Genomic DNA, 24,216 nt, shown 5'->3' with positions numbered 1-24,216 from the left:
TTTCCTTCAATCTTCAAGCTTTACGTCGATTCATCAGCCGTCGTGGACGCTCTCGTATAGTATATAGTGGACAAATTTGGTTAAGGTGTGTTAGGGCTTATACTATAACTATGTTGAAGCACAGTGCAAGAACCTTGAGCCTATACCCCCACTCCCAAATTTATTACAAGTACAATTAAGTGCAACACTTGTATAGTGAGAGGACGACTGGAGTACTGGAACATGATCCCACAAAAATCCCACAAGGGAGGGGGAGGGAGGGCTGAGGATACAAACCCATACAGTGTATACAGTAATGAGCAAATATCACGAAATTCTTATTTATCTTTTCTTAAGAATAGCAACTAGGAACGTCGTTTTTTCGGATCTTCCAAAATAACTCTAGTTCCTTATTGCCATTCTAGATACCATAATTTGTCGAAATCATTATTTTCTACCCCTGCTTTTGATGGGAATTTTGGCACCGGGAAAGCAAGGTATAAAGTTGTTACTTCTAATTCTTTCCGTCTTTTGAACACAATTTATTTTATAGAAATGTTACACCTACACAATTTAAAGCCATCGAAATACAATATTTATTATACAATTTATTTTATTCCCAAGCTTTAGATTAATTGTAGAGCGAAATAAAGAGTAGAGTTATTATGATACAGACCAATAAGATATGTGTTACCACGGTTTCGTAGATCCATGGTCGTCAAAAGGTTTAATATTAAACAATTTGAAGCATTAATCCTATCCACTCTAATGCGTTGATGATTAAGTTACAAACCTTTTTTATACGAACTTCACGAACGGTCCTACAAAACACAGTTTATCTGTAATAAGATTAAAATATTTAATTTGGTTAAGTACGGGATAATGGAAAGGTATGAATAGGGGAAACTCTCCTGAAATAACACAAAATATCGTATATTTACATTTTCTGGAGTGATGAGTCGCTTTGTAGCTTATTGAACAGGAAAATACCAGCCCGAAGAATTTCTGTGAATAGAGGTAGTGGAAAGTTGAAGTTATTTTCATAATAAATTTATTAATTTAATCATATTCAGCGCATACCTAATAAGTATTAATGCAGTGCATTAATATTAAACACCGGAGCAATACATTTTCTGCAAGGGTGGCTGTTATAATCGAAATACTAAAAAGTTTTTACTTTTTATTCCTGTAACATGGACACGGGACGTGAGTCGAAGCTTTGAAAACAGTTCTCGTCCCCTCAACCTGTTGAGCCCGGGAAAGACACTAGCGGCGCGCGGAACTCAGTATATATTTTGGACGCGACCGACGTCGAGCACGCGGGTTGTATATTAATCAAAATGCTCAAACGAAGGCAATCAATTTAATCTTATATTAAAATTCAATCATTACAACCATGACATGCCCCAATCGAGTTTTAATATCATATCAAATCTCGCATCCAGTAAAGCGGCGTGCGTTAAAGAAATGCAAAATGTTTATTTTGCAAACCTCTTCTTGAATTAGTGCAATATGTCTGGAATGGGACCTGCCAGTTGTTGGGTCACTCATAAACGTCTAGAGTCTTGGGCGAGAGCGGCGAAGGAACGTGCTTTAGGAACAAATTCACCAAAAAGTAATGAAAATGGAAGCAATAGCACAAGCAGCAATAACAGCGTTGAGGTACGTTTTGTATTTTTTTTCCAAATCAGTTTGTTTACCTACCCCACGCTTACTTACTATAAACTTACTACAGACGTAAAAATCTAACCCATATGAAACATTTCAGTAATTCCTTAAGTTGTTAAACGCTCACATTTCATTAGTCATTGCCTGTTAAGAATTCGTCGAAGTTTAACCCTCCAATAAAAAATCTAAAAGAAAATCCCTCTCACCGCTCCCCGTGACGTCACTTGCAGTCTGGTATTCGGTCGATATTTCCCTACGGTTTTCCACGACCTTCCTTGGGTCACCTGCCGCACATCCGAAATGGAGGTACCCACATAATCTAACGCGCTCAAACATCCCTAAAACACAATTTCTGGCTCAATCACAAACGATTTCCACTTCATTAAACTAGTTTGAGTCAAAAGTCAGGAATCTAATTAAAAATTGCGCAAAATCTAGATTAAAAATTTACCGCCCCATTAAACTCGATTGTGAACTTTAAACCCTTCCCGACAAAAGTTAAATTGACGGCGAAATGAATTTGTTAATAACGTGAGGAATATCAATTACTACTATATGTCGAGTGTATTGCGCGTTTATACGGCAATCAATATTTCCTCATGGTCCTTATGTTGCTTGGATACCGCCGAGAAGCAAATTGCAGAACAAACATATCAGTTTTCTCGAATTATATCAATCCCTTTCAATTTCCGGACACTATCAATCCCCGCAAAAATTGTTCGTGATGAGAAGGGAACGTTTTCACTGCTTTCAAGCATGATAGAACTTTACCTACTCCCAGACTTGATGTCGCAAATTGGGATCCCTAAAGTTTGTATTAATGCTTGGGCTTCGTGCAATATTAAATTAGATGTGGAACAGATTATCGAGGGCTTACTTAGGGGGATGTTTATTAAATTCAGGCATTTCATCCTTTATAGCAGTTCGTTTTATTATAGTGTGTTCAAATGGTAGGTACTATATAAAATTTAGTAGTCGTTTTGATGTGCTTTTGAGGTGCGGCATCCGAAATTGAAACTTGTAAACAAAATTGGTGGGAGATTTTTCCACTTTTAGTTTTACCCACAACTCGGAAAACAACCGATTCCAAATCTCCGTCTTTACAAACTTAAAGTAGGTACGTAAATTTTAGTTAAATGCAGGACCGATTGTTGAGCAAATCAACAACCTTACCAACATTTAATGAAAGTTCGGATTCAGTGCCCCAAAAATAGACTTGCTGTGAATGCAACTTCCGATTTAGTCCTTATTCATTATAAGAGCATGAAACAAATACCACAAATTACTATCAAATTATAAAATATAGAAAATAAAGAAACAAATATTTCTTCAAAAAGAACTGTTTGATGGTAAATCCATTATACTACGTACATATGTTCCTTTGCATTGCCTATGGTAGGCATGGACAATGAATTCAGTATTGAAACGTAAATTTAATTACGTGGTTTTATTTATTTACGATTAACTAACAATAAATTTATAACAGTCTTAAAATAGATTAATTTATAACAGTGATTACTATTTATCACTTACAATTTATAACATACCTCAAGCGCATCGGCTGTCAATATTTCTGAAAATAAAATTTAATTGATTCTGAAGTCTGTGTGTCTTGAAAATAGCCCTGTTTCACTGTGTGTGTACACCAAGGTGGCACAAACACACAACGTCTCTTCAAAGCTGCGTTTATTTTTAATGCAAGTTAGAAGCGATGTACCGGGTGGGGAATAAAGGATTCCCCTATTAAGGAAGCTAATAACTACAAAACTAACTAAGATAGCCAAGAACACACATAATGCCATTTGAGAATATGCTGTTTTAAAGAATATGTCACTCAAACGGAGTCCTGCATTCATGATACACTAATGGAGTCGTTCTTTGAAGTTATACTCTTCGCTGGGATTTCTCACACTACACGGTCGCATTGCAAATCTATTACATAGCGGCTATGAGTGCATAATGTCACAAGCAATTACATTAGTTTTGCTGCGCGAAATAGCAACTCGGACACTGAATCTAATAAGTTACCGAGAAAGTCAATTGCAAACGTCGATTTGCATCTGAGCTGGCTTTTTGATGTAATTTTTCTTGAAGAACATTTCCATACAAAATGCAGATCTAAATAAATCTCCTAAACGGTAGGTAGGTGGTGCTTTGTTAAAGATTAAAATTGTTGTTAAAATGAATGCAAAAATTACCAGTAAAAATCAAATGAAAGATGTAATTGCGCGCAATAACATAAAGTTCATTCAAATAACAAAAGGTAAAATATGTCCGGTGGAATACTGGAGAAATAAGTTATCTGAAACTCTGATTCAAACATATATCAAGTTATATTTTACTATGTCTTCGGATGATTTACTTACCGTTGTAAGTAAACGGCTGAAAGAAATCGCGAGCAATTGGCGCTTTTGGGTGCCCCCTGCTAGTGTAGTTACCTTTCAGTATAATGCTAGTATTGTTGGTAATGAAAAAATGTAATGGAAATATGTAATGGAAAAATGTACGGAATTTTACAGGATAAGCATTATTTTCCGGCTTTTTCTCACACATCGATTAAATTGTGCTAAGATGTTGGGTAAACAAATAGGGTACGGAGCAAATTGTTTAAAATTTATAAGTTTTCCTGTATAACCATCTAAATGTTAACTTTAACCTCATCGGTTCATCTTCCAAATGCACTGAAATTTTAACATTTAAAATGATAAATGATAAATCTAATGTTTAAACTTCTAAATTGAAACGTTTTGTGGTTGAATTGTTGAGGGTATAAGTTCAAAATTGAAATTTTTGAGTTCGTACAAGATTAGAAGTTTAGACATTGGGAATGTGGCAATATGTTTTCAAATTTTGGGCATGAATTTTTTTAATTCTTATTCGTTAATTTGACTAATTTGGAACACTTTAGTTTCGTGAGATAGTGAACTTAACTTTCTATTAAGCTTTTAAGTATCTTATGTCACTAACGAAATATCCTTATCCTCGCAATCGGGGGTTTCCATGCTTAATTTGACTACATAGCCATGTGATACTTGCGTTCAATCCGAGGTTCAACCCACAAGGTATCATTTAGTTAAACTTTCATAAACATTTCTACGATTTCAATGAACCATAAATACTTTCTGTCTTTTATATAAATTTTCCAAAACCAAAAATTGAAAATCAATGTGCACTGGAGGAGAGAAAAAAGCTTTGTTACGGTAAACCCCCCGGAATAAACCTTTAATAATTAATAATTGTTGGCGGCAAATCGATTCTGAATACAATTCAATTTCAATGCGGATTTGCTGAGCATTTAAATAAACATTCTACTTTAAAATGTATAACAATATTTAATTAATCTGGAAATTCGAAGTTTAAATTGAATGAAAGCACGTTTCGTGTAATCTATTTCACACCAACGTTATCGAGGGATCCCGGTCCACACTTTCTCCATCGCATGTAACTTCTTTCTAAACTACTTATTTGCTAAATAACTTTTTTAAGAGCAACTACACCTCTTTAATCCAAAGCTCACGAAGGATTTTTCTGAGTGGAAACATTTTCGTTTTCACGGTGAAGAGACGTTTTGAATCCTTCGGACTGTAATCGAAAAGTATCATGCCCGATCTACTTCTGCACGCTTCCTTGTACCCAATCACGTTCGACTCCGGTAATTGGTTTTTGTTCGAATCGGAAACCCTTATGTTACGTAATTCAGGAGAAAGGAAATTATTTTATGTTGTAACGTATTTCGAATTAATTATGCGATTTAAAGAGTCAATTTGCGAAATGCGTTTGGAAAGTGATTAAATGTATTTAAACGTTATTGAAATGTTGGGAACAATTGAACTGCACTACGGGGGCCTTATGTGGAGAAAAAATTCAAATTAAAAACCGCAGTAGCAATTGTCTACATACTAAACATTCGGAATACGCCAAGGGAACACATCCGTTATTTATGTGCAAACTGCGTAATTAACTAAGCACAAATGTGGAAACCTTCATAGTAAATAGATCTTAAAGAATTCCCAGGTAACGATTTTGGAACAAAACGTGGGATTTTATTATCAGAACAAATATCAAAAAATTACATACAATGGTAAAGTACGAGGTAAAGTATTTACAATCGTAAGTGTAAAATGCTGGAGTTCGCTCAACTTCTTGGGGCAGATTTCATCTGAACAATCTTGAAAGAGGACAATTCTTTAAGCTTCAACGGTCAGGAGAAAATTATGATGGGCAATGGTTTTAACAGAAAAATGATAATTGTACTGTAACGTAAATTAAATTACGTGCTTTATTTATATACAATTAATTAACAATAAATTTGTGACAGTCTGGAAATGAATTGATTTATAACCGCTAAAATATTATTCATCACACACACACATACGCAATTTATAACAACGCAAGCTATTTATTACTTCGGCATCCAAATTGGAACTGAACTCACACGCGTTTCAATTGGTTTATATATTAAACGGACCGTTTCTAGAAAATTATGGAAGGTCTAGGAACGTCGGCAGCATATTTTACAGAACGAATGAGGAACTTTGTCGAGAATTGATGATTACCGTCGATGACCTTTAATGGCGCCTCCATGGCGGTGAAAGAAAACTTGTCAGTAGGCGCTCTTCATTTCAAAGGTGGAAAACCACTTAGCACCCTTAAGTGTATCTAGTTTGTCATCTATTCGGGGCAACGGATATAGGTAACTATCGTTCAGTTGTCTATAATCTACGCCATCTTTCTTCTTATTTTCTCCTTATACGGAAATATACCTGCTGCATCCTTACTCTAAAGAACTCGCTAAAACACTAAAAATGATTGTGTTCAATGAGCCGCTCTGTATACGGACAGCTTAGCACTGTCCTATTTGATTAATTTCATGCATATTTGCATGCGTTCTTTCCGCTATAATTAAATAAGGTACTTACTACTTATCTACTTAGTATAATTATGCCCTGAAATATCCTTATAATGTGTATAACCATACACAATACAAGGAAGCACGAGAACCACCCTTTGCATTCATAATGAAAAGGCACGTTAATTAGCGTCAAGTTGTGTTAAATATGAAATCTTGGCGGATTTAATAAACTGAAAGTGGGTACTAATTATTAAGATTTCCAGAAATCATCCTTAGATAATTAATGCAAGGCGCCGCCCGCGCCGTACGATTTAACATCCATCACGCCCACCTCGTTTCCATTAAAATTTAAAATGCTTATAGCTACCTTTACTTATAATAAATGAATTTCTGTTCCAAAGCGGATTATTATGAAGTTAATTAAAATGTTTTATATACATTCCGTTGAGGAATTTCTATCCACCGAGAACAACAAAGGCTCGTAATACGAGTATAATTAGTTGTACGCTAATAATGCCACTATGTTACAAGTTTTAATTGCATACCTGCACTTATATGCTGAATAGCTCCGTTTAGTGTTGCGTAATTAGTTTACGCATTCATTCGATATCAATTGGTACTGTTTTGATTTTGCTCCCCATATGAGATTTGCATGGCATTGAAAGCTATTCAAGGAATTCAACCCTCAAGCGTTAGATGAAAATTGGAGTAGGTATTTCGATTTTTATGTTCCACAACTGTATAATTAAATTATTAATTACCCTTACATTAATTTTATGCAGGTTCTGATTGTTCTGCGCCCTAGCGTTGAGGACTTTTCATTTTGGAAATAAATGGGGTGCACCAAAAACATGAATGTGATCGTTAAATTTGTTTAAAATTTTTGGAAAATATTTGCTTCAAATTGCCTTTTATGATACAAACGAGACCGGCCCATTATTTTCAGGATTTACTTAAATAAGGCAGAGACCTTATCTAATATGTACCTAAAAAGTGTTCAGAAAATTTATTCAAGGCATCTACTCAGGAATTAATGTCAAATTTCGCAGTCTTCAAAATGCGAAAACTTACTTTTTAAATAGAAATCTCGTTTCGTTTCTGTTCATGTATTCTGCTCGTACATTTATAAATGAGGGTATTTCTAATTAGATCACAATATGGCAGTTCGTGTAGAGAGTGGATTAAAATGAATAAACTTTCGGAACCCACACGGATGTAACCCACCCTGATGGCGATTCAGTAAATGGTAAACTTATTTTACTATGTACCTACATCTAGAATGACAAAAACACCAAGCGGATAATGGCGACAGACCGACAAATACCTTCATCATTTGCTCTACTAAAGGCCTGTTAATTTTAATAACGTAGACTAAATCGTTTCGATAACGATCCATAAAGAAATTGTTATGAGCAACCCTTCTAACATGATTTCTGCACTATAAGTGGGGTTATTATGTTATCGACCATGATTAAATTAATTAAATTATGATTAAACATTAAATTTACTTTTGTTTTATGACAAAATGGAAATTATTTCTTGATATTTCTGTTGTACTGTTTTTTTTTTAAATTTTAATCAAGAAACTCCATTGAAGTAGCACGAATTCCAATTGTTTACATAAACCGTTCCTGACCTGACTGATTTAGGACTTAATTGCCATATAGGTCTTATACAACTGTAATTTTTCTTAAATCCAGGAAGCCTTCGACTGCTTTATTTTATTTTATTGGCGGACAATTGCCTCATCAATAGCAGTATAGTATACCTAAACCCAAATAATGGTAATTATCTATGCGGGAAAAACAAGATTTGGTTATATATAGCTAAGAAAAACGCACCGAAAGCTTTGGTTAGGTCTCTAATAACTCTAAACTTTTATAATGTTTTCCAGAGGCTCGAGTGCTTTTCAGAAAATCTAAAGTATTTTTTCAGGAATACCTCAAATCTTTTCTAAAACTCTTAAGAACGTTCTGTGAACTTTACAAAACCGTAAGCTTCAAATTTATTGATGTATTGTTGCATGGTGCATTTCTTTCTTGATGATTCTGTTAAACCAAAGTCAACTAAAAATGAAATAGGTTACAATAGAAAGATATCCACATCCCTACCATAATAAAAAAAATGCAAAGTTCAAAGCAAATCGCCTGTGTTAGGCTGTTGTCTTCAAATTTGAGATTAATGGAACTCTTCAATAACAAATATCGACGAGGTAGACGGTAGGAGTGACGGGTGGAGGGAGATCAATTTGAGATACAATACCCATTACTATCATCAAATTTTATATGAGTATAGCTCTTTGCAGCAACATCATCCTACACAAGAGTTGGCATTCGAGCCAAAAAGAGTTTAGTGCTGGTCCATTACTTTGTAAACTCTCCAAGAAAATAAATTGTCTTTCTATAGTGATTCACCAAGTTCCTAAGAGGGGTTGAACGTCTTTTCTTTTAATTAAAATTAAAAATTTTATTGTGAAAGGGAAATTCCTTATAAATCTTTGTAAATTACCACTCTTAAAGTAAATTACACAGTTACTTACAGAAAAACTTGTTCTTTTATCACTTTTATCTCAAATTTATTTTAAATATGATTTTTTTCCTATATAACTTACTTGTCAAATTAAACCCCAAATTACCGTAAGATTTCAAATAAATAAAAAAGATTTCTATTTCAGGAGAAATTCAAAAGTAGTCGATTTAGGAAAATTAGTCTCCTATATCAAAAATTCTCCAAATTTTACACGATTAAGAAAATGAGCAGAAAGTAGGTCATGTTATTTAAAATAACGATGTGTGAGTCAATTTCTGGTGTAACCGGAAGTATACAAAGCTGAAAATATTCTAGGTGGTCCGGGATTATTGAATGTACAACTTTCAGATATAATAATCGACTCAGTTCGTCGTTAGACAACCTCTACATTAATCCCCAAATAAATTTCCAAAAAGAGCTGTAAAATTGCAGATAGATCTGTAAATTCCCAGAAAGTTCTGGCAGCTCCTTTGAATACTAAAACAAATGTGTAAATTGACATCAGTTACTCCGGAAAAATAACTTACATGGCCTTTCTGCGCTTGCGTATGAATGTAATTATCCTGGTAATTACAAAGTGCCTTTAATTATGTATGTAAAATCACAGCATTTGTGAACAGAAGAAATGGGATTTCCAATTAAAAAATTAAGTTTGCTTGCAAGTGCAAGCTAAAAGTTGATGGAAGAAAAAACGTCGCGAACTTCAACCCTTGGCTACGTTAGTAAAATTACAATTAAAAAAGTCCCAAATTCGGCGTGCTTGATCTTACATCCAATCCCTCGTGATCACTGGTTGACATGCATTTACTTAGTCGCCTCTTGCGACACGCAGAGTTCTCTGCGGTAAGGTTATCCTTTCCCGACTCTACAGAGGGAAATATCTATTCGTATGACAAAGCCACAACACAACACATAGGAGAATGTAAAGAAACGTCGTGTTCTGTGTTACCATCGAGACAGCCACCCGTCACATCTTGTTTTTTACTTCTTCATTATCGAAATAATCCACTATCCAGTCGGACAACTTCGTGCTCGGCACGTACGCATTAGGATTCGGAGCTTTTTTAAAATTAACCAAATAGCTTCAAATGATCCTTAAACTTACGGGATAACAACTTAATTGAGTCACTGTGACCTTTACGTTGTAAAGTACCGGTGAATGTAGAATCACATTTGGAATTATATAAATAAATTTCAACTCTGTCATATTAAACCTCGAATTGAATGACGCCACTTGACATTTTCTATTGAAGCGTTGTAACTTGTAATTCGAACTAACAGAAATATTTTCAATGTATCTATACTGATACTTGAAGGGCTCGTCTGTTCAGATTAGATGTGGAGGGTTCACTTAAAGCGGAAAGCTCTCATGTAAAGAAAACGAGTAAAAATTCGTTGCAAAGCAAATGTCTACAAATAAGTCACTCTTGGGACATTTTTACCATTGGCCTTAATTAAAAAGTAACTGCCGAACTGGAAATAATTACTTACTAAAGGATAGCGAAGGTTCTGCACGTTTCTGTGTAGGTATATACAATTTGAAACAATAATTGCTCAGTTTCTGTCTTTGCATATTATGCTTTGATTTCTTGCTTTTATGAGGAACAATAGCATAACGAAAACCACCCCATTTTCCTCCGAGTGTTTTCGATGTAAAGCTTTAACAAAGAGCCTCATAAGGCAAATTGTTACTTGTTCTCGAAAGCAGATTTCGCTGTTTCGTAATAGATGCTGTAGATACTGTACTAGATCGTTGCTTTGTTAGTATTGAATAAAAAGACTATAGGTTAAAGTGGGAAGGTTGTGTGCTGATTAAAATTCCGTGTAGAAAATTTAAAAACTTGGAACCGATTAAATTGAACACCCCGGGTTTCAAAGAAATAAATATCTCTTTGTCATAATAGACCGGGACACAGCGTACATACATAGTAACTAAACCATACGCGACAAAAAATTCCACAATACAGGCTGAAAGTACGTTGAAAACTAATAATAAAATCACTCGTCTGCCAGTCGTAAGTGGCAGCATTAACTTGGGGCGGCGCTGAATAGGTGACTTCTTTAGGTGATCAACTAAATTACCAAACTATAAGGGTCACGGAAAAGATTTGTATCAAGAAATCACATTTTTTCCATAGTTTTCAAATATGCTATGGCAGACGATTTCAAATGCAGCGTTGGTAGCGAAAGACGCCCTTCAATGTAGGGAAAAACACCCCTGAACTAAACCATGAGGACCGTATAAAAATTATACATAAAAAATTCCTCTTTTTGTCACTGCTTTAAAATATATCCTGGCAGACGATATTAAGTGTAGCTTTAATAGTGGCAGACGTCTTAGAAGTTAAAAAATTTAGGTATAGTAAATCCCAGCGAGTGCGAGCGTGTGAGAGATAAGCGCGCGAGAGCATAACGAACAGAGATAGGTATAGATTTACGCACCGCTTGGAGTTACCAAACGAATTAAATGAGGGAAAATAATAAATTGTTTATTTCGCGATAAGATTGTCGGTATTTCTTGAATTCTTTTCACACTGAGAAACAGAAAACCTGAAGAGAAAAGAAGATAGACCTTCAGCTCGTTCTAAACTTTCTTCTGACTCCAGTGCCGTTGTCTCTATGCAACATTGATGGATCGATGATTAAAATAGTCAAGTTTGTTTTGCTGAGACTTTTTCAGAAGTATGATTCTCCAAGTGCTCCTAGTCCATATCCAGTTGTAGATGTTGTTTTAATCGATTGATTATTTTTTTTTTGCATCTTTTTAAAGATCTCTGGTAAACCTTTGAGCGATTTTCTGAACACATCCTCGGCAAGATTTGTGCTGTGTCAGCGAGAGAAGTTAATCTTACTTTTGACAGATAGTTACCCCTTCCATGAAGGATGCAGAACATGATCCTTGGGATCAAAATCAGGAAAGATTACAATCCTACTCAATTTCTGTTTCCACTCAGAAGCAGCCTTCAAATTTCATAAAACCACTTCGCAATGATAGCTCAAAGCCTCTTTTATAGATTACTTATACCGTTCATAGTCAAAAAAGACCTGTTGTGCTTTACTTGGAAGGAAAGTTGTGTTTGCCACATATGAAGATAAGTGCTATAAATTTGTGACAAGGGAAGATGATGTGGTAAAAACTGAATTGTGCTGCAGCCACTAAGAGGCAGATTCTCGAATAATTTACCATCTTGGTAAACTACCAACAAGCAGCGAAGTCATTATTACCGCTTCCGATATGGATATTGCTGTTATTGCTTTGGGAAATGTAATACCATCAAGGTATAGATGGAAGTAGGTCTCTTTTCCAATAACACACAGAAACTCATAAATCTTCGAGTGATGTTCGTGAATTTGGATGTTGATGTGTGTAACGCGCAGGGTAACGCGTTACCGGGTTCTCACGCATTTACCGGATGTATGACTTGTGTATGGTTCTCATGGTTTAGTTCATCGCAATTTGAGCGCATGCCACCGAAAAATGTCTGAGTTTCTACAATCCGTCTGATTGAAGTGGATGGAACTATGTGAATGAGAAGTTTAGAATCAAATGGTTTGAAAGATCTCAATAATCAGTATCCTATCGCTCTCTCTGTTCGTTATGCTCTCGCGCGCTTATCTCTCACACGCTCGCACTCACAGGGATTTACTATAGGTACCTAACTTCTAAGACGTCTGCCACTATTAAAACTACACTTAATATCGTCTGCCAGGATATATTTTAAAGTAGTGACAAAAAGAGGAATTTTTAATGCATAATTTTTATACGGCCCTCATGGTTTAGTTCAGGGGTGTTTTTCTCTACATTGGGGGCCGTCTGTCGCCCCCAATGCTGCACTTGATATCGTCTGCCATAGCGTATTTGAAAACTATGGGAAAAATGGCATTTCTGGACATAAATCTTTTCCGTGGCCCTTATATAGTTTAGTAATTTAGTTGATCTCCAAAAGAATCACTTTTCAGCGCCGCCCTCAAGTTAATGCTGCCTCTTACGACTGGCAGACTGGTGATTTTATTACTAGTTTTCAACGTACTTTCAGCCTGTATTGTCGAATTTTTTGTCGCTTATGGTTTAGTTACTATGTACGCTGCCTCCCGGTCTATAATAGGAGCTGTGCCAAAATGTTTTAATACGAAGCTCTCTTACCTATTTCAATTAGATTGTTTTTTAATTATAGCGTTCATACTTCGTTAGTTTTTGACGTGACATTATGATTTTGATTATCTATTTTGGTTTGGTTGTTTTAATTATTTCATTCAATGTTACTACAAACAGTTAACAGTAAGTCCGTTGAAAATATAGTAAAAATCATTATGTGTGATACTCAGTCATTGTGAATGCAGTATAAGCACAGATTTAAACACTCTTAAATCTGTAGTATAAGTAAGAACGATCACTTCGCGATGTCATTAATTTCTTCTTTTGTCGCGCACTTCAATGGATACATAATTTACAGATCTGAATGAATATGAAATATAAACACTTTGGTATTTATCGATTTCATTTCCACCTTAAAGTAGGTCACCACCAGTAAAACGGTTCTTTGTTTTTCAGGAATTTAATGTAGCAAAAGAACAACATAAAATTCAACCACCGCAAAATGTGTCTTCTAATGCGCTGACCGCAGAACTTTTAAAAACTCCTTTAGAAGTATGTCAGAACACATCACACGTTCCGGCCTTGCCATATCAATCAAAATCTTATCCAGGAGGACAGCCGCCTTTATGTAGAACTCCAAGTGTGTCTTCACAAAGTAGTTTAGAAAGTAGTGCGTCGCGTCAGGTGAGAAATCTGCGCTTTTTTTGCGGATAATTCAAAGTATATTTCCTAGGGTCATCGTGGATCGTCTCCGCAAATACGCACCTATGCGCCCGACGGACGGGCTAGAGTGCTACCACATCAGGAAGCTACCCATTCATCTAGTTACCCTCTTAACAATACCAGCAGATCGCCATCTCCACTTAGAACGGCTTCCTTAGACATCAGATCTACGTCTTCAACGGGGGTTGTTTCAGTTGGGGGCGAGCTTCGAACACCCTCACCTTCGCAATCGAGCTTAACTTCGCTAACCGGTGGATCGGCTAGTTCAACATGTAATTCACCAGCCCTTGCGTCTCCACGGACTACAAACATGGGAAGGTGCCTGTCCCCTTTGCTGATACCACCAAGATCGCATACGCCTGACAGTGGAGGTCCGGCACCACCCGCCAGTCCTCTAGGTGCCATTCAGCCTGATCTCTACACCCGACAAGATGGTCCACTATTTCTAAGCGGCGGCAGCCCGCGCTCCGGTATTAACATGGGAAGACTGCATTTTAGAGTGAAATACGATTTTGATAGAAGCGATTTGACGGTACATTTAATTGAAGGTAAGTTAAGGAACCTTATTTGAATGTATAAATATTCCCCAATTGATTACAGCTCACGATTTAGCCGGAAGCGATCAAGGCGGCTTCAACGATCCGTACGTAAAGTTATCTCTCATCCCTGAAGTCGATTCGCGAAAGCGACAAACAACAATACATAGAAACGATCCAAATCCCTTTTTCGACCAACATTTCAAATTCCCCGTTTCACACGACGATCTACAATATAAAACGTTAGTCCTCCAAGTGTTCGATTACGACCGTTTTTCGCGCAACGATATTATCGGGGAAGTTAGAATGAGTATGGAAGAGTACGATGTAACCTCCAATATTGAGGTGTGGGGTGAAATTATTAAAAATAAAAAACCGCCCGAAGAGATTCAAGAGGTATTATTGTCACTTAGCTATCTTCCGTCCGCCGAAAGATTAACGGTTGTATTATTAAAAGCCAGAAATTTATTTTTACCTTCGGATAAGGAGAACGTAGGTACGAATTCCTATACAAACAGTTAAACAGAAATTTGCGAATAAATAAATGTTTATTTTCAGATCCAATTGTTAAAGTGTACCTACTTGTTAGTGGAAAACGTGTCAAGAAGAAGAAAACCGCCGCTAGGAAAAATACACGTAATCCCGTTTGGAACGAAGCTTTAAGCTTTAGTCTGTCCTCTTCGAATCTTTCCAACGCCGCTATCGAGGTATAAAAAGTTTTTAATTATATTATTATATACGAAAAGGAAAATCTTCAATCACCTTTTTTTTCGTTGAGGGGTTCAACGGTCTGTTTTGCATTTAAATGTACCCACTGCCTCACACAGGGCGCTGGCTCAATTAAACCGAGAATGAAAGACATGATTTAGGTTACCTTCTGGTTCACTGGTTCGTTCTATTTGGCTAAAAATTCATTTTATCTTTTAAAATGTGCAAAAACGGCAGTTTAATTGTCGATACGAACTCAATTTGACTAACTTGTAAGGTTTTTAACGCAAGATGCTCCGTGTTAAGCACGATTATTGTATCATTTTGTGAATTTCACTAGGATTTGCAACGCAAAAAGCTTAGGAAGATGCAGTTCATGCACGAACATTCCTTTCGGCACCAGAAACTGAAGATTGATTATTATCGAACAGTCAAGCGAAATGTGACACATAAAATCAAACAGATTGGGCCACAGAGAGGCGTACAACAGGCAGGCCCAGCAGAATCCATAGATTGTAGTCCTCAAACGAATCTGATTTTGAAATAAACGCAAGTAAACGAAAACTTCATTTCTGTTCGGTTGAGCTAGATGAAAACATTGTCTCATCTTTAATAATTTGGCCCAACCATATATTGCATGATGAGCGGTAAATTTGATGCACATTTTAATGAACTTTTAAGGCCAATGAAATTTTGTATGTAGGCACTTAAAAAAATAAAAATAAAATTAAAACTAATACCGAATTAAAAATTGTTTTACAAGCTATGCTGATCGAGTGGGACAGAATCAGCCCCTAAAGGTGTTTTGTAAAAATGATGGATGCGTGAAGATCTCGGGGATCATTCGGTATTGAGTTTTATTGGAAATTTATAAAGGTTTTTAAATTAGATATAATGTTTTCAATTTTTCCATGATTTGTTTTCTATCAGTCATAACCTCAGTAATTAAAACTTTCTCATATCCAAATTTATTAGAACAACAATTCTCAATTTCAGAGTTTATATTTTAATTAAAGTCATAGACATACAATATAACATGGATATAGGCAGATTTTTGCGTCGGGAAAATGACCGCGGGTAAAATGTTGCAGGAGCAGAAAAACTCGGGAAGGCAATAAATCGGAATACAATTGTTCAAGAAAAATTATTTGTGGACCATCAAGACTTTTTCATCAAAACGAGTTGTTTTTAGTTCTTAGTTCTTGTCTTTTTTGTGTCAAAGTTCACATAGTTCATTTATTCAAAAACCCCACTGGACATGTTGCGCAATGATTAATTTACCAATAACATTAGGTAGTTGGTTTATAAATTTGATTCCACTTGTACAAGTTATCAAAAGGATGCATTAGATATTACAAAACAAAATTGGATAATTTATATATCTGACTCAAATTACCGTGTTGCGTAATTTCTATAATTTGTTAAAGGTTTGCGTAATCGACCAAGGAAGTGACTTAATATCAAATAATCCACTGATAGGATGTTGTCTTATTGGATCACGCGAATCGGGTGCAGAAAAGGATCATTGGCAAGACATGATGCAAAGTCCAAGAAAAGCGGTAGCATGCTGGCATACCTTGCGATAAAGTGCTCAATGAATACATAATACCTACACCTGTCGGTGACACCATTAGGTATATTATATTAAATACTTCAGTGTACCAAATGAATGTATATGAGAGAGAAAACTGAAACAAGTACCATTTGCTAGTATTAAAAATATGGGTCTAAGTTACTGCTTCAAAGAAGAACGCACCAATTTATACTAATTTTGTAAACTTTTTTTACTTAAACTCTTCCGTTACCAAATTACATTATAAGGAATAAGTAGTACAAACAAAAATAATTTAGAATTATTAGCTGTATAGATTTATTAAAATGATTATATAGGCTTTAAAAGTAGAGGTGATATATTTCTTATCGTATAGTTAGTCAATTATTTAAATTAAAAAGGTATACCCTACGAGACGGCACCAGTCACGCTTACACACGATCTCAAAAACTATATTCACGAATTTATATTAAACTTAAAGGCCTGATTATATCGAAGGATAGGAGCCTAAGTACTAAATCACTGACATGGAAAATTGCTTATGATTAATGTCCTTATAGTCCCCACATATTCAGACAATCATCTCGTCATTTTTAAAAACATTTACACTACACTCGTCAACTGTGTATTCTTAAATTAGGGATTTCTAATTGTACTGTCTATTTTTTACAAAAAACTGCATTAGAACTTCCATTGACATTTACACGTACTTGTGCAAGGTCGTAATTTGCCTTTAATAACTTTGGAAATCGCAAATAATTGTGAGTGATATTTCCTCCATATCACAATAAATGCTGTGTTTCAAACTATGAAATGCGCAATTTAATACTAATCATATCCATTCATATGTTCCTTTCCTACTACTACCTAGTTACCGTACATGTTCGCTATTTACCCAAAATATTATTTACAAATTCAATGAGTATCTCTTTAATGTGACAAATAAATGAAAGGATGTGGAATGGAAAAGGAGGTACTTATTTGATGCAGAAAATAAATTTATTGTACTTTATGTGTATTCCTCTCTAAGCTCAATGTATTGAACTTATGAAGTATATTCCATGAATGTCTCTTATGAAGTTGTTAAACAAATTTATACAAACAAATAAATATATATATAAAAAAATAAATTTATAAAATATATATTATCTAATATTTTGTTGTGTAAGTTAAAAATATATATGTACCTGCGCTGTGTTTGTAACTTATGTACACTTATAACACGTGAAAATACATGTACTTTGTTTCTAATATGAAACTTAAAAATGTTATGAACGTCAAATCCATTTATATAAAGTAACATATTACAATCACCCAAACGAAACGCTTAGTGTTATTTTATACAAATGGAGACCTATTATATAGTGAATGTTAAAATTTAATATCACCATCTGATTTTAGTTGAAATATATACACAAAAATTATAAACAAGTTGTACCAATTATTTTAAATATATTTTAACCAAAAACGAGTCAACTGTTTTACCCGATCACATCGTTTTAACCCTTCTTTGTCACTCGCATCTGCCCACGAAGTGCCAAACGATCGTCAATCATGTTTAACGAATGATTGAAAATTTTTTTTAGTTTTAAGGAGCGGCATAAAACTAGTTTTAGTTCATTTTAGGAATAAAAATAAAAAAAATTTCCAAAAGGAAAATGAACGCTTTTGTCTGCCTCTCCGTCTGTACCACTGCTATATAGTCCTCCAATTTAAGCTTTTTCGTTGTGAGGGAAAAAAAGAGGGGGAAAAACTCGCAAAAATACGTTTCATTTTCGGGAAATATATCCAACAAAGGGACGCTTTATTACCTCATAATCCGTTATCTACCTCTATTTTCCATTGATTATATTGTCGGGCACATTTACTTGTTAAACCCTTATTAGGAACAAGTATTAAGCGGCAGAGAAAAGCAATAATGTAAGCTTTATAGGGGAGTTGATGGTGTCCGTCTGTCTGTCGGTAATCACGATAACTGTTTAACGAATGGACCGATTCGGTTCAAACTTTGCACAATTGACCTACATTCCACATATAACAATCCTATTGAAAATGGGTCAAACCCAATGATCCCGCAGGGTCACACCGAGGTGCTCTACCGCTTTTTTAGATGCTCTTTACGGATTTATTTAAACCGCCAGCGACGCCGCCCGACTCTGACACGCCGCGCCGTATCGTCAATCCTGTTAGGTACGTCATTACGCGTTAGCTCAGAAATTTTACTCATTTATTAGTGGAGCGTGAGTGAAAAAAAACAACAAAAATTAAATGAAGTTATAGTGTTACAAAAAAAACAAGATTCAAGTTTTTTTCCTTACCTACTGGCGGTATACTATGACTTAGCCCCCGGCGGTCCATGAACTAAATCCGGCACTGGATCGGGGCCGTACAATTAACACCTTTAGGGACGGAGCTACATGATTTGGGGTCGGCGACATCTCTGAGCATTATGTTAACGTGTTTTTAGTTTATTCCTATCTTCATCTTCTACAGTTTCAGACTGCTTTCAAATTGGTGTCGTCAGCGTGACAGAATTTTGTTTCCTAAGGGTGATATTAACTACCCTTTCCAAGGCGCGCGATTCCGAGGGGTAGTCGACCCAGTTTCTTAGGACTCGAATCGTGCCTCTCTTTCTCGTATCGCCAATAGAAGCTCGAGCTAAGTTCCCCAAAAATTGAGTACAATTTTGTGTTGGGTTTTTAGCAAAATCCACCTAAACGCGAATTGCGGGTGAACGTGGACGTCAGAAGTGGGTACCGACAAAGGGAATGTGTTTGCCCCTGACAAAATCTTACTAATGATACAGTCAACACTTGAAACGCGAATGTAATCGCAATCAAATACAACTACACAACGCAAATTTTAAACCAGAAAATAACCTAAAGCGGAATGCGATGAGGAAACGCCGTGTTTTTTTTCGAAATTTGCATTATGTATTTTATAACTTTTTTGGTATGGAATTTATAATTAACTGCAACTGCAGTATTTTTTGGAAAATATCGCAAATGGATACTAGGTACTTACTACACAATAAATGTAATTTAATATTGCCGTTCGATTTGAATAAATAATTTATTTAACATATATACACAAAATTATAAACAAATTGTACTATTATTATTTCAAATACATTTTAACCAAAAAAGGAGTGAACATTCTTAACAGGGGACTGAAATTGGTCAATATCGATAAAATCTTTGTAGCCTTTCTTCTTAACTTGCAACTTCACACGTTTAACATCCTCTACATCCTTCCAACTCATGGAAACCTTGACCGTGCTACCCTTACCTAGCAATCCCTGTTCGTGCGCCGCCGCCAGTTGATTAACAACCTGGCGTTCCACTTCGTACTTAATCGAGCGTGCGCCGTAATTGACATCGTAACCGTCGGCCAGCGCAGATTCCACACTTCTATCCCACTTTAAGTCGATTTTGTGCTTGTCGGTGGCCTAAAATCAGAATGTCAGCTGCACTATTGGCACGCATTAAAAAAAATTTACCCGCTTGGCCCAGACTGTCAGTTCTCGATTTACCAATTGTATTAACTCGTTTCGAGAGAATGGTAGGAAGTACACGATTTCGTTAATTCTGCCCAAAAATTCGTCCCGTTTGAAGTGCCTTTTCAAAATTGGCTTCACAACAGTATCCTTAAATTTGCGCGAGATAGTGATATTATCAACGATATCTTTGTCATCTGAAATCGACCGGTCATCAGAATTTCTTACCGTTACTGACTATAGCTACCTAATTTGAGCTGCAAACGTTCATTTCGCACGTTCTCAATCTCCTGTCTTAATTCCAATCCATGACTAGCAATCTCGTCACTTGCCAAATTGGAGGTCATTATGAAGATTGCATCTTTGCATTCGATGGTTTTGCCCTTCCCGTCGGTTAATCGTCCCTCGTCGAACAGTTGGAGAAGTACAGTTAAAACGTCCGGATGGGCTTTATCGACCTCGTCGAAGAGTACAACCGCGGACGGGCAAGCTTTTAATCGTTTCGTTAATTGACCGCCATCGTCGTGACCTATGTAACCCGGAGGGGCCCCAATTAATTTTGCTACCTACGGACAGCCCATTTATTTATTAGGCTTTGTTGAATTTCTGTCTGGATTATAGTTATTATTGCATTTATAAGTCCGACTGAATACTCTGTTCATTAATGACCTACTAAACGATAAACGACTCCCATTTTGCAGACTCGGTCAGAAGGCCTCCAATTAGGATGACTAGTTAAAGGACACCAACACAAAGAACCCCAATGAGGAATAAGTGCACATGAATTATTGAATAACAAAAGAGAAATGCAAAGCTGCTAACACAGTAACTAATAAGTACTCGAATAAGTACCTCATGTTTCTCCTGATATTCAGACATATCCAAACGAATAAACGAAGCTGCCTTTTTATCTTTATGAATATACCCAGCCAACTGTTTTGCCAGCTCAGTCTTCCCGATTCCAGATGATCCCAGAAAAAGAAACACTAATGGATGATCCTCGTCGACCCACCCATTCTCCTTCCGCCGTACACCTTCACAGACAATTTACAATTACTTTTGTAACACGGACACTTACAAGCAGCAACAGTTGTAATGGCGCCCTCCTGTCCAACAATGAACTGCTTCAATCGTTCCTCAATGGGGAATCGCCTGCGTTCCTCTAACTCTTTCTCTTTCTGACGTTCTTCGTACTAATGGATGGCCAATTTGATTTGGCACACAATTAATAAGGACTTACCTTAGAAGTGGTATCTTTTAAGAACTGTTCTACTTCACTGTTTGCTCGCGCATATCGCAATGGTTTGTGACCAGCGTCATTTTCAATACACGGATTTGCACCATTTGCAATTAAGAATTTTACAATTTCTAAGTTATCTACCAATACTGCGTAATGCAAAGCTGTGCACCCTAAATATGTCTCCCTGTTGTTTAGCATCATACAAAATTCTTCGTCTCGTACCATGAGTACTGAAACAAATTTCACAGTGCAAAGCTGTTGCTGTTGTGAACACTTTACCTTCCAATGTGTGAATTCCTTTCTCATGTGCAGTTCTGTGCGGATTTGTGTACTCGTCAGTCAGATTTAGATCGGCACCTGCCGCGACTAAAAGTTTGCAGACGTCGAATTTCTGATTAACAACTGCCACCATTAAAGGTGTCCAACCTAAATAGTGCCGTTTATTCACATCAATACTGTACATCTCCAGCAGTCTGCAATGTAAAATTCGTTAACAATTAAATTCAGCAAAATGGTTATTACACACTTTTGAACCTCAACAGCTATACCATATCGAACCACACGAAAAAACTGTTTATCTTCATAGTTACTGTCACAATGTGCTATGCCTATACTAAATGGTAAGATGAGAGAATAGAGATTTAATCCCGGAATGGTCCATTCCTGTCCTTTGCCATATTTCCCATAATTATTCCTAGCAATGTTAGCAATGTGAAGGTTGGAATTGTTTAGAATAGAACTAGAAAATCTTAAAGACTTGCGGAGAGACCTGAAGAGCTTTACACCATGTGTAAATTTCAACATTTTAATGCGGTTTAACTATTTAAAATGACAATTCTAGAATATTTCATAATAAACACTAAAATTTCAAATCTTGTGGAATGTTTGGTTAGGTCACTAAACCATGTTTACCAACCTCGCCCACTGCATTTCTTCGACCATAGATTACATAAGCACATTCTGCAAACTACAGGGTGTGCACACTAAATAAATACTGCATACAATAGGCATTGATTATACACACAACCAATCAATGCAATAGGCAAGAATAGAAAAACCCCAAAACTTTATTTTATGTGTCCAGAAACGCGCGATTTGGCCTCAGTTCGTTCAAAATTTAACGTAACAGTCAGAGCTGGGCAGAATACTTTCAAAAAGTATTTGAATACTAAATAGTAAATACTTTACACAAATCAAAGGTATTTGAATACTAAATACTTTTACGTCCAGCACAAGCGAATACTAGATACAGATACATTGAAAAGTATTCAAATACTTTAAAAAAATATTCGAATACTTTCAAAAGTATTCTAATACTATCAAAGTATTCTAATACTATCAAAGGTATTCGAAAAGTATTCGAATACGAATATTTCATTAACTTACTTTGAAAAGTATTCGAATACAGTTATTCAAATAGTATCGTATACTAGATAAAAGTCTTACTATTATTTATACTTTGTATGGGGTTTGTTATATACAAATTTAAGAAGTAAAAGCATATTTTTATTATTATATAGGAGGTACCTACTTTCTTATACCTTAAAAGAATACGTGTACCAGTTTTCAGATCGTAAACATGATACGTTTTCTGAAATTAATCCTAGCGAAAATCCATTTTTGAATAACCTTAAAAGGTACTTCCTATTCTTTTTAAGATTTTGTGACCGAGAAAAAAAATACTTCGGTTGTCCGAGATCGACCGCACCAAAATTAATAAGAAAAAGTGTTTTCCCGAGAAATTTTGGTGCAGTCGATTTTTGGTAAAAAGGGAAGGTTGTACACTGCCTTTTTTTGACGCCCGAAAAAAAAATTGTCTCAGTACGACCCGGAAAAAAATTTTCTTATAGAATGTGGCCTGTAAAAATCCAGAATTTCAAACAGTTCCAAGATTGGGCTACTAGTTCAAAAGTTACAGCCCTTTGAATTTTCTTTCGAAATTGGTTACTAGTCCATAACTTTTGATTGAGAAGTCTGATCGAAAAAGTACGAATTGATTTGGATTCTACGCACCAAAATTAATAAAAAAAAGTGTTTTCCCGAGAAATTTTGGTGCAGTCGATTTTTGGTAAAAAAGGAAGGTTATACACTGCCTTTTTTTGAGCCCCGAAAAAAAATTGTCTCAGATCGACCCGGAAAAAAATTTTTCTTATAGAATGTGGCCTGTAGAATCCATAATTTCAAACAGTTCCAAGATTGGGCTACTAGATCAAAAGTTACAGCGCTTGTAAATTTTCTTTCGAAATTGGTTTCTAGTCCATAACTTTTGATTAAGAAGTCTAATCGAAAAGGTACGAATTGTTTTGGATTCTACGCACCAAAATTAATAAGAAAAAGTGTTTTCCCCAGACATTTTGTTGTAGTCGATTTTTGGTAAAAAAGGAAGGTTATACACTGCCTTTTTCTGAGGCTAAAAAAAAAATTGTCTCAGATCGACCCGGGAAAAAAATTTTCTTATAGAATGTGGCCTGTAGAATCCATAATTTCAAACAGTTTGAAGATTGGGTTACTAGATCAAAAGTTACAGCCCTTTGAATTTATTTTCGAAATTGGTTTTTTGTCCATAACTTTTTATTGAGAGGTCTAATAAAAAAAAGTACGAATCGTTTTGGATTCTACGCACCACAATTAATAAGAAAAAGTGTTTTCCCGAGAAATTTTGGAGTAGTCGATTTTTGGTAAAAAAAAGGAAGGTTAAGTATTCAAATACTTTGCGAAGTATTCGAATACTAGATATTTGTGAAAGTATTTGAGTTACAAATACAAATACTGCTTCCATAAAAGTATTTAATTACAATGTATTTGAATACTTTAAAGGATTTGAATACTAAAAAGTA

General features: G+C 35.6%; 2 protein-coding genes across 3 annotated transcripts in view; one reads left to right on the top strand and one right to left on the bottom strand.

Annotated features, from left to right (window-relative positions):
- Nucleotides 1–18,068, top strand: part of LOC116167788 (synaptotagmin-5) — a 222,158-nt gene extending 204,090 nt beyond the window's left edge. Inside the window, exons 1-6 of one of the 2 annotated variants that reach the window (XM_031483312.1) lie at nt 1,302–1,641; nt 13,581–13,808; nt 13,858–14,395; nt 14,448–14,879; nt 14,942–15,090; nt 16,519–18,068. In XM_031483312.1, the coding sequence (XP_031339172.1) occupies nt 1,492–1,641; nt 13,581–13,808; nt 13,858–14,395; nt 14,448–14,879; nt 14,942–15,090; nt 16,519–16,677 (1,656 nt within the window). In that variant the 5' untranslated portion in view covers nt 1,302–1,491 and the 3' untranslated portion in view covers nt 16,678–18,068. Of the gene's footprint in view, nt 1–1,301; nt 1,642–13,580; nt 13,809–13,857; nt 14,396–14,447; nt 14,880–14,941; nt 15,091–16,518 lie in introns of those variants that run through there. The other variant, XM_031483311.1, reaches the window with a different exon arrangement.
- A 1,628-nt stretch (nt 18,069–19,696) lies between these two features.
- LOC116169614 (caseinolytic peptidase B protein homolog) lies at nt 19,697–22,334 on the bottom strand. Its single transcript, XM_031485756.1, has 8 exons — nt 21,906–22,334; nt 21,659–21,852; nt 21,380–21,609; nt 21,218–21,332; nt 20,992–21,173; nt 20,387–20,705; nt 20,143–20,336; nt 19,697–20,091 (listed from the first exon to the last, which is right to left on the bottom strand). The coding sequence occupies exons 1-8, from the start codon at nt 22,181–22,183 to the stop codon at nt 19,777–19,779; spliced, it is 1,827 nt and encodes a 608-aa protein (XP_031341616.1). The 5' UTR covers nt 22,184–22,334; the 3' UTR covers nt 19,697–19,776.
- Nucleotides 22,335–24,216: the final 1,882 nt, after the last annotated feature.

Source organism: Photinus pyralis, unplaced genomic scaffold (assembly GCF_008802855.1).
Source record: "Photinus pyralis isolate 1611_PpyrPB1 unplaced genomic scaffold, Ppyr1.3 Ppyr1.4_LG4, whole genome shotgun sequence".
Classification (NCBI taxonomy): Eukaryota; Metazoa; Arthropoda; class Insecta; order Coleoptera; family Lampyridae; genus Photinus; species Photinus pyralis.
Note: the sequence above shows the minus strand (reverse complement) of the source record. Positions and strands in the feature narration are given on the sequence as shown.

Bases quoted from the DNA above. Each gene is read 5' to 3' on its own strand.
- LOC116169614 (XM_031485756.1), bottom strand. From the start codon at position 22,183: ATGTTGAAATTTACACATGGTGTAAAGCTCTTCAGGTCTCTCCGCAAG. The intron at 21,610-21,658 runs GTAAAGTGTTCA...AATTTGTTTCAG, and splicing joins AGGAATTCACACATTGGAAG to TACTCATGGTACGAGACGAA. The intron at 21,174-21,217 runs GTAAGTGTCCGT...TTGTCTGTGAAG, and splicing joins CATTACAACTGTTGCTGCTT to GTGTACGGCGGAAGGAGAAT.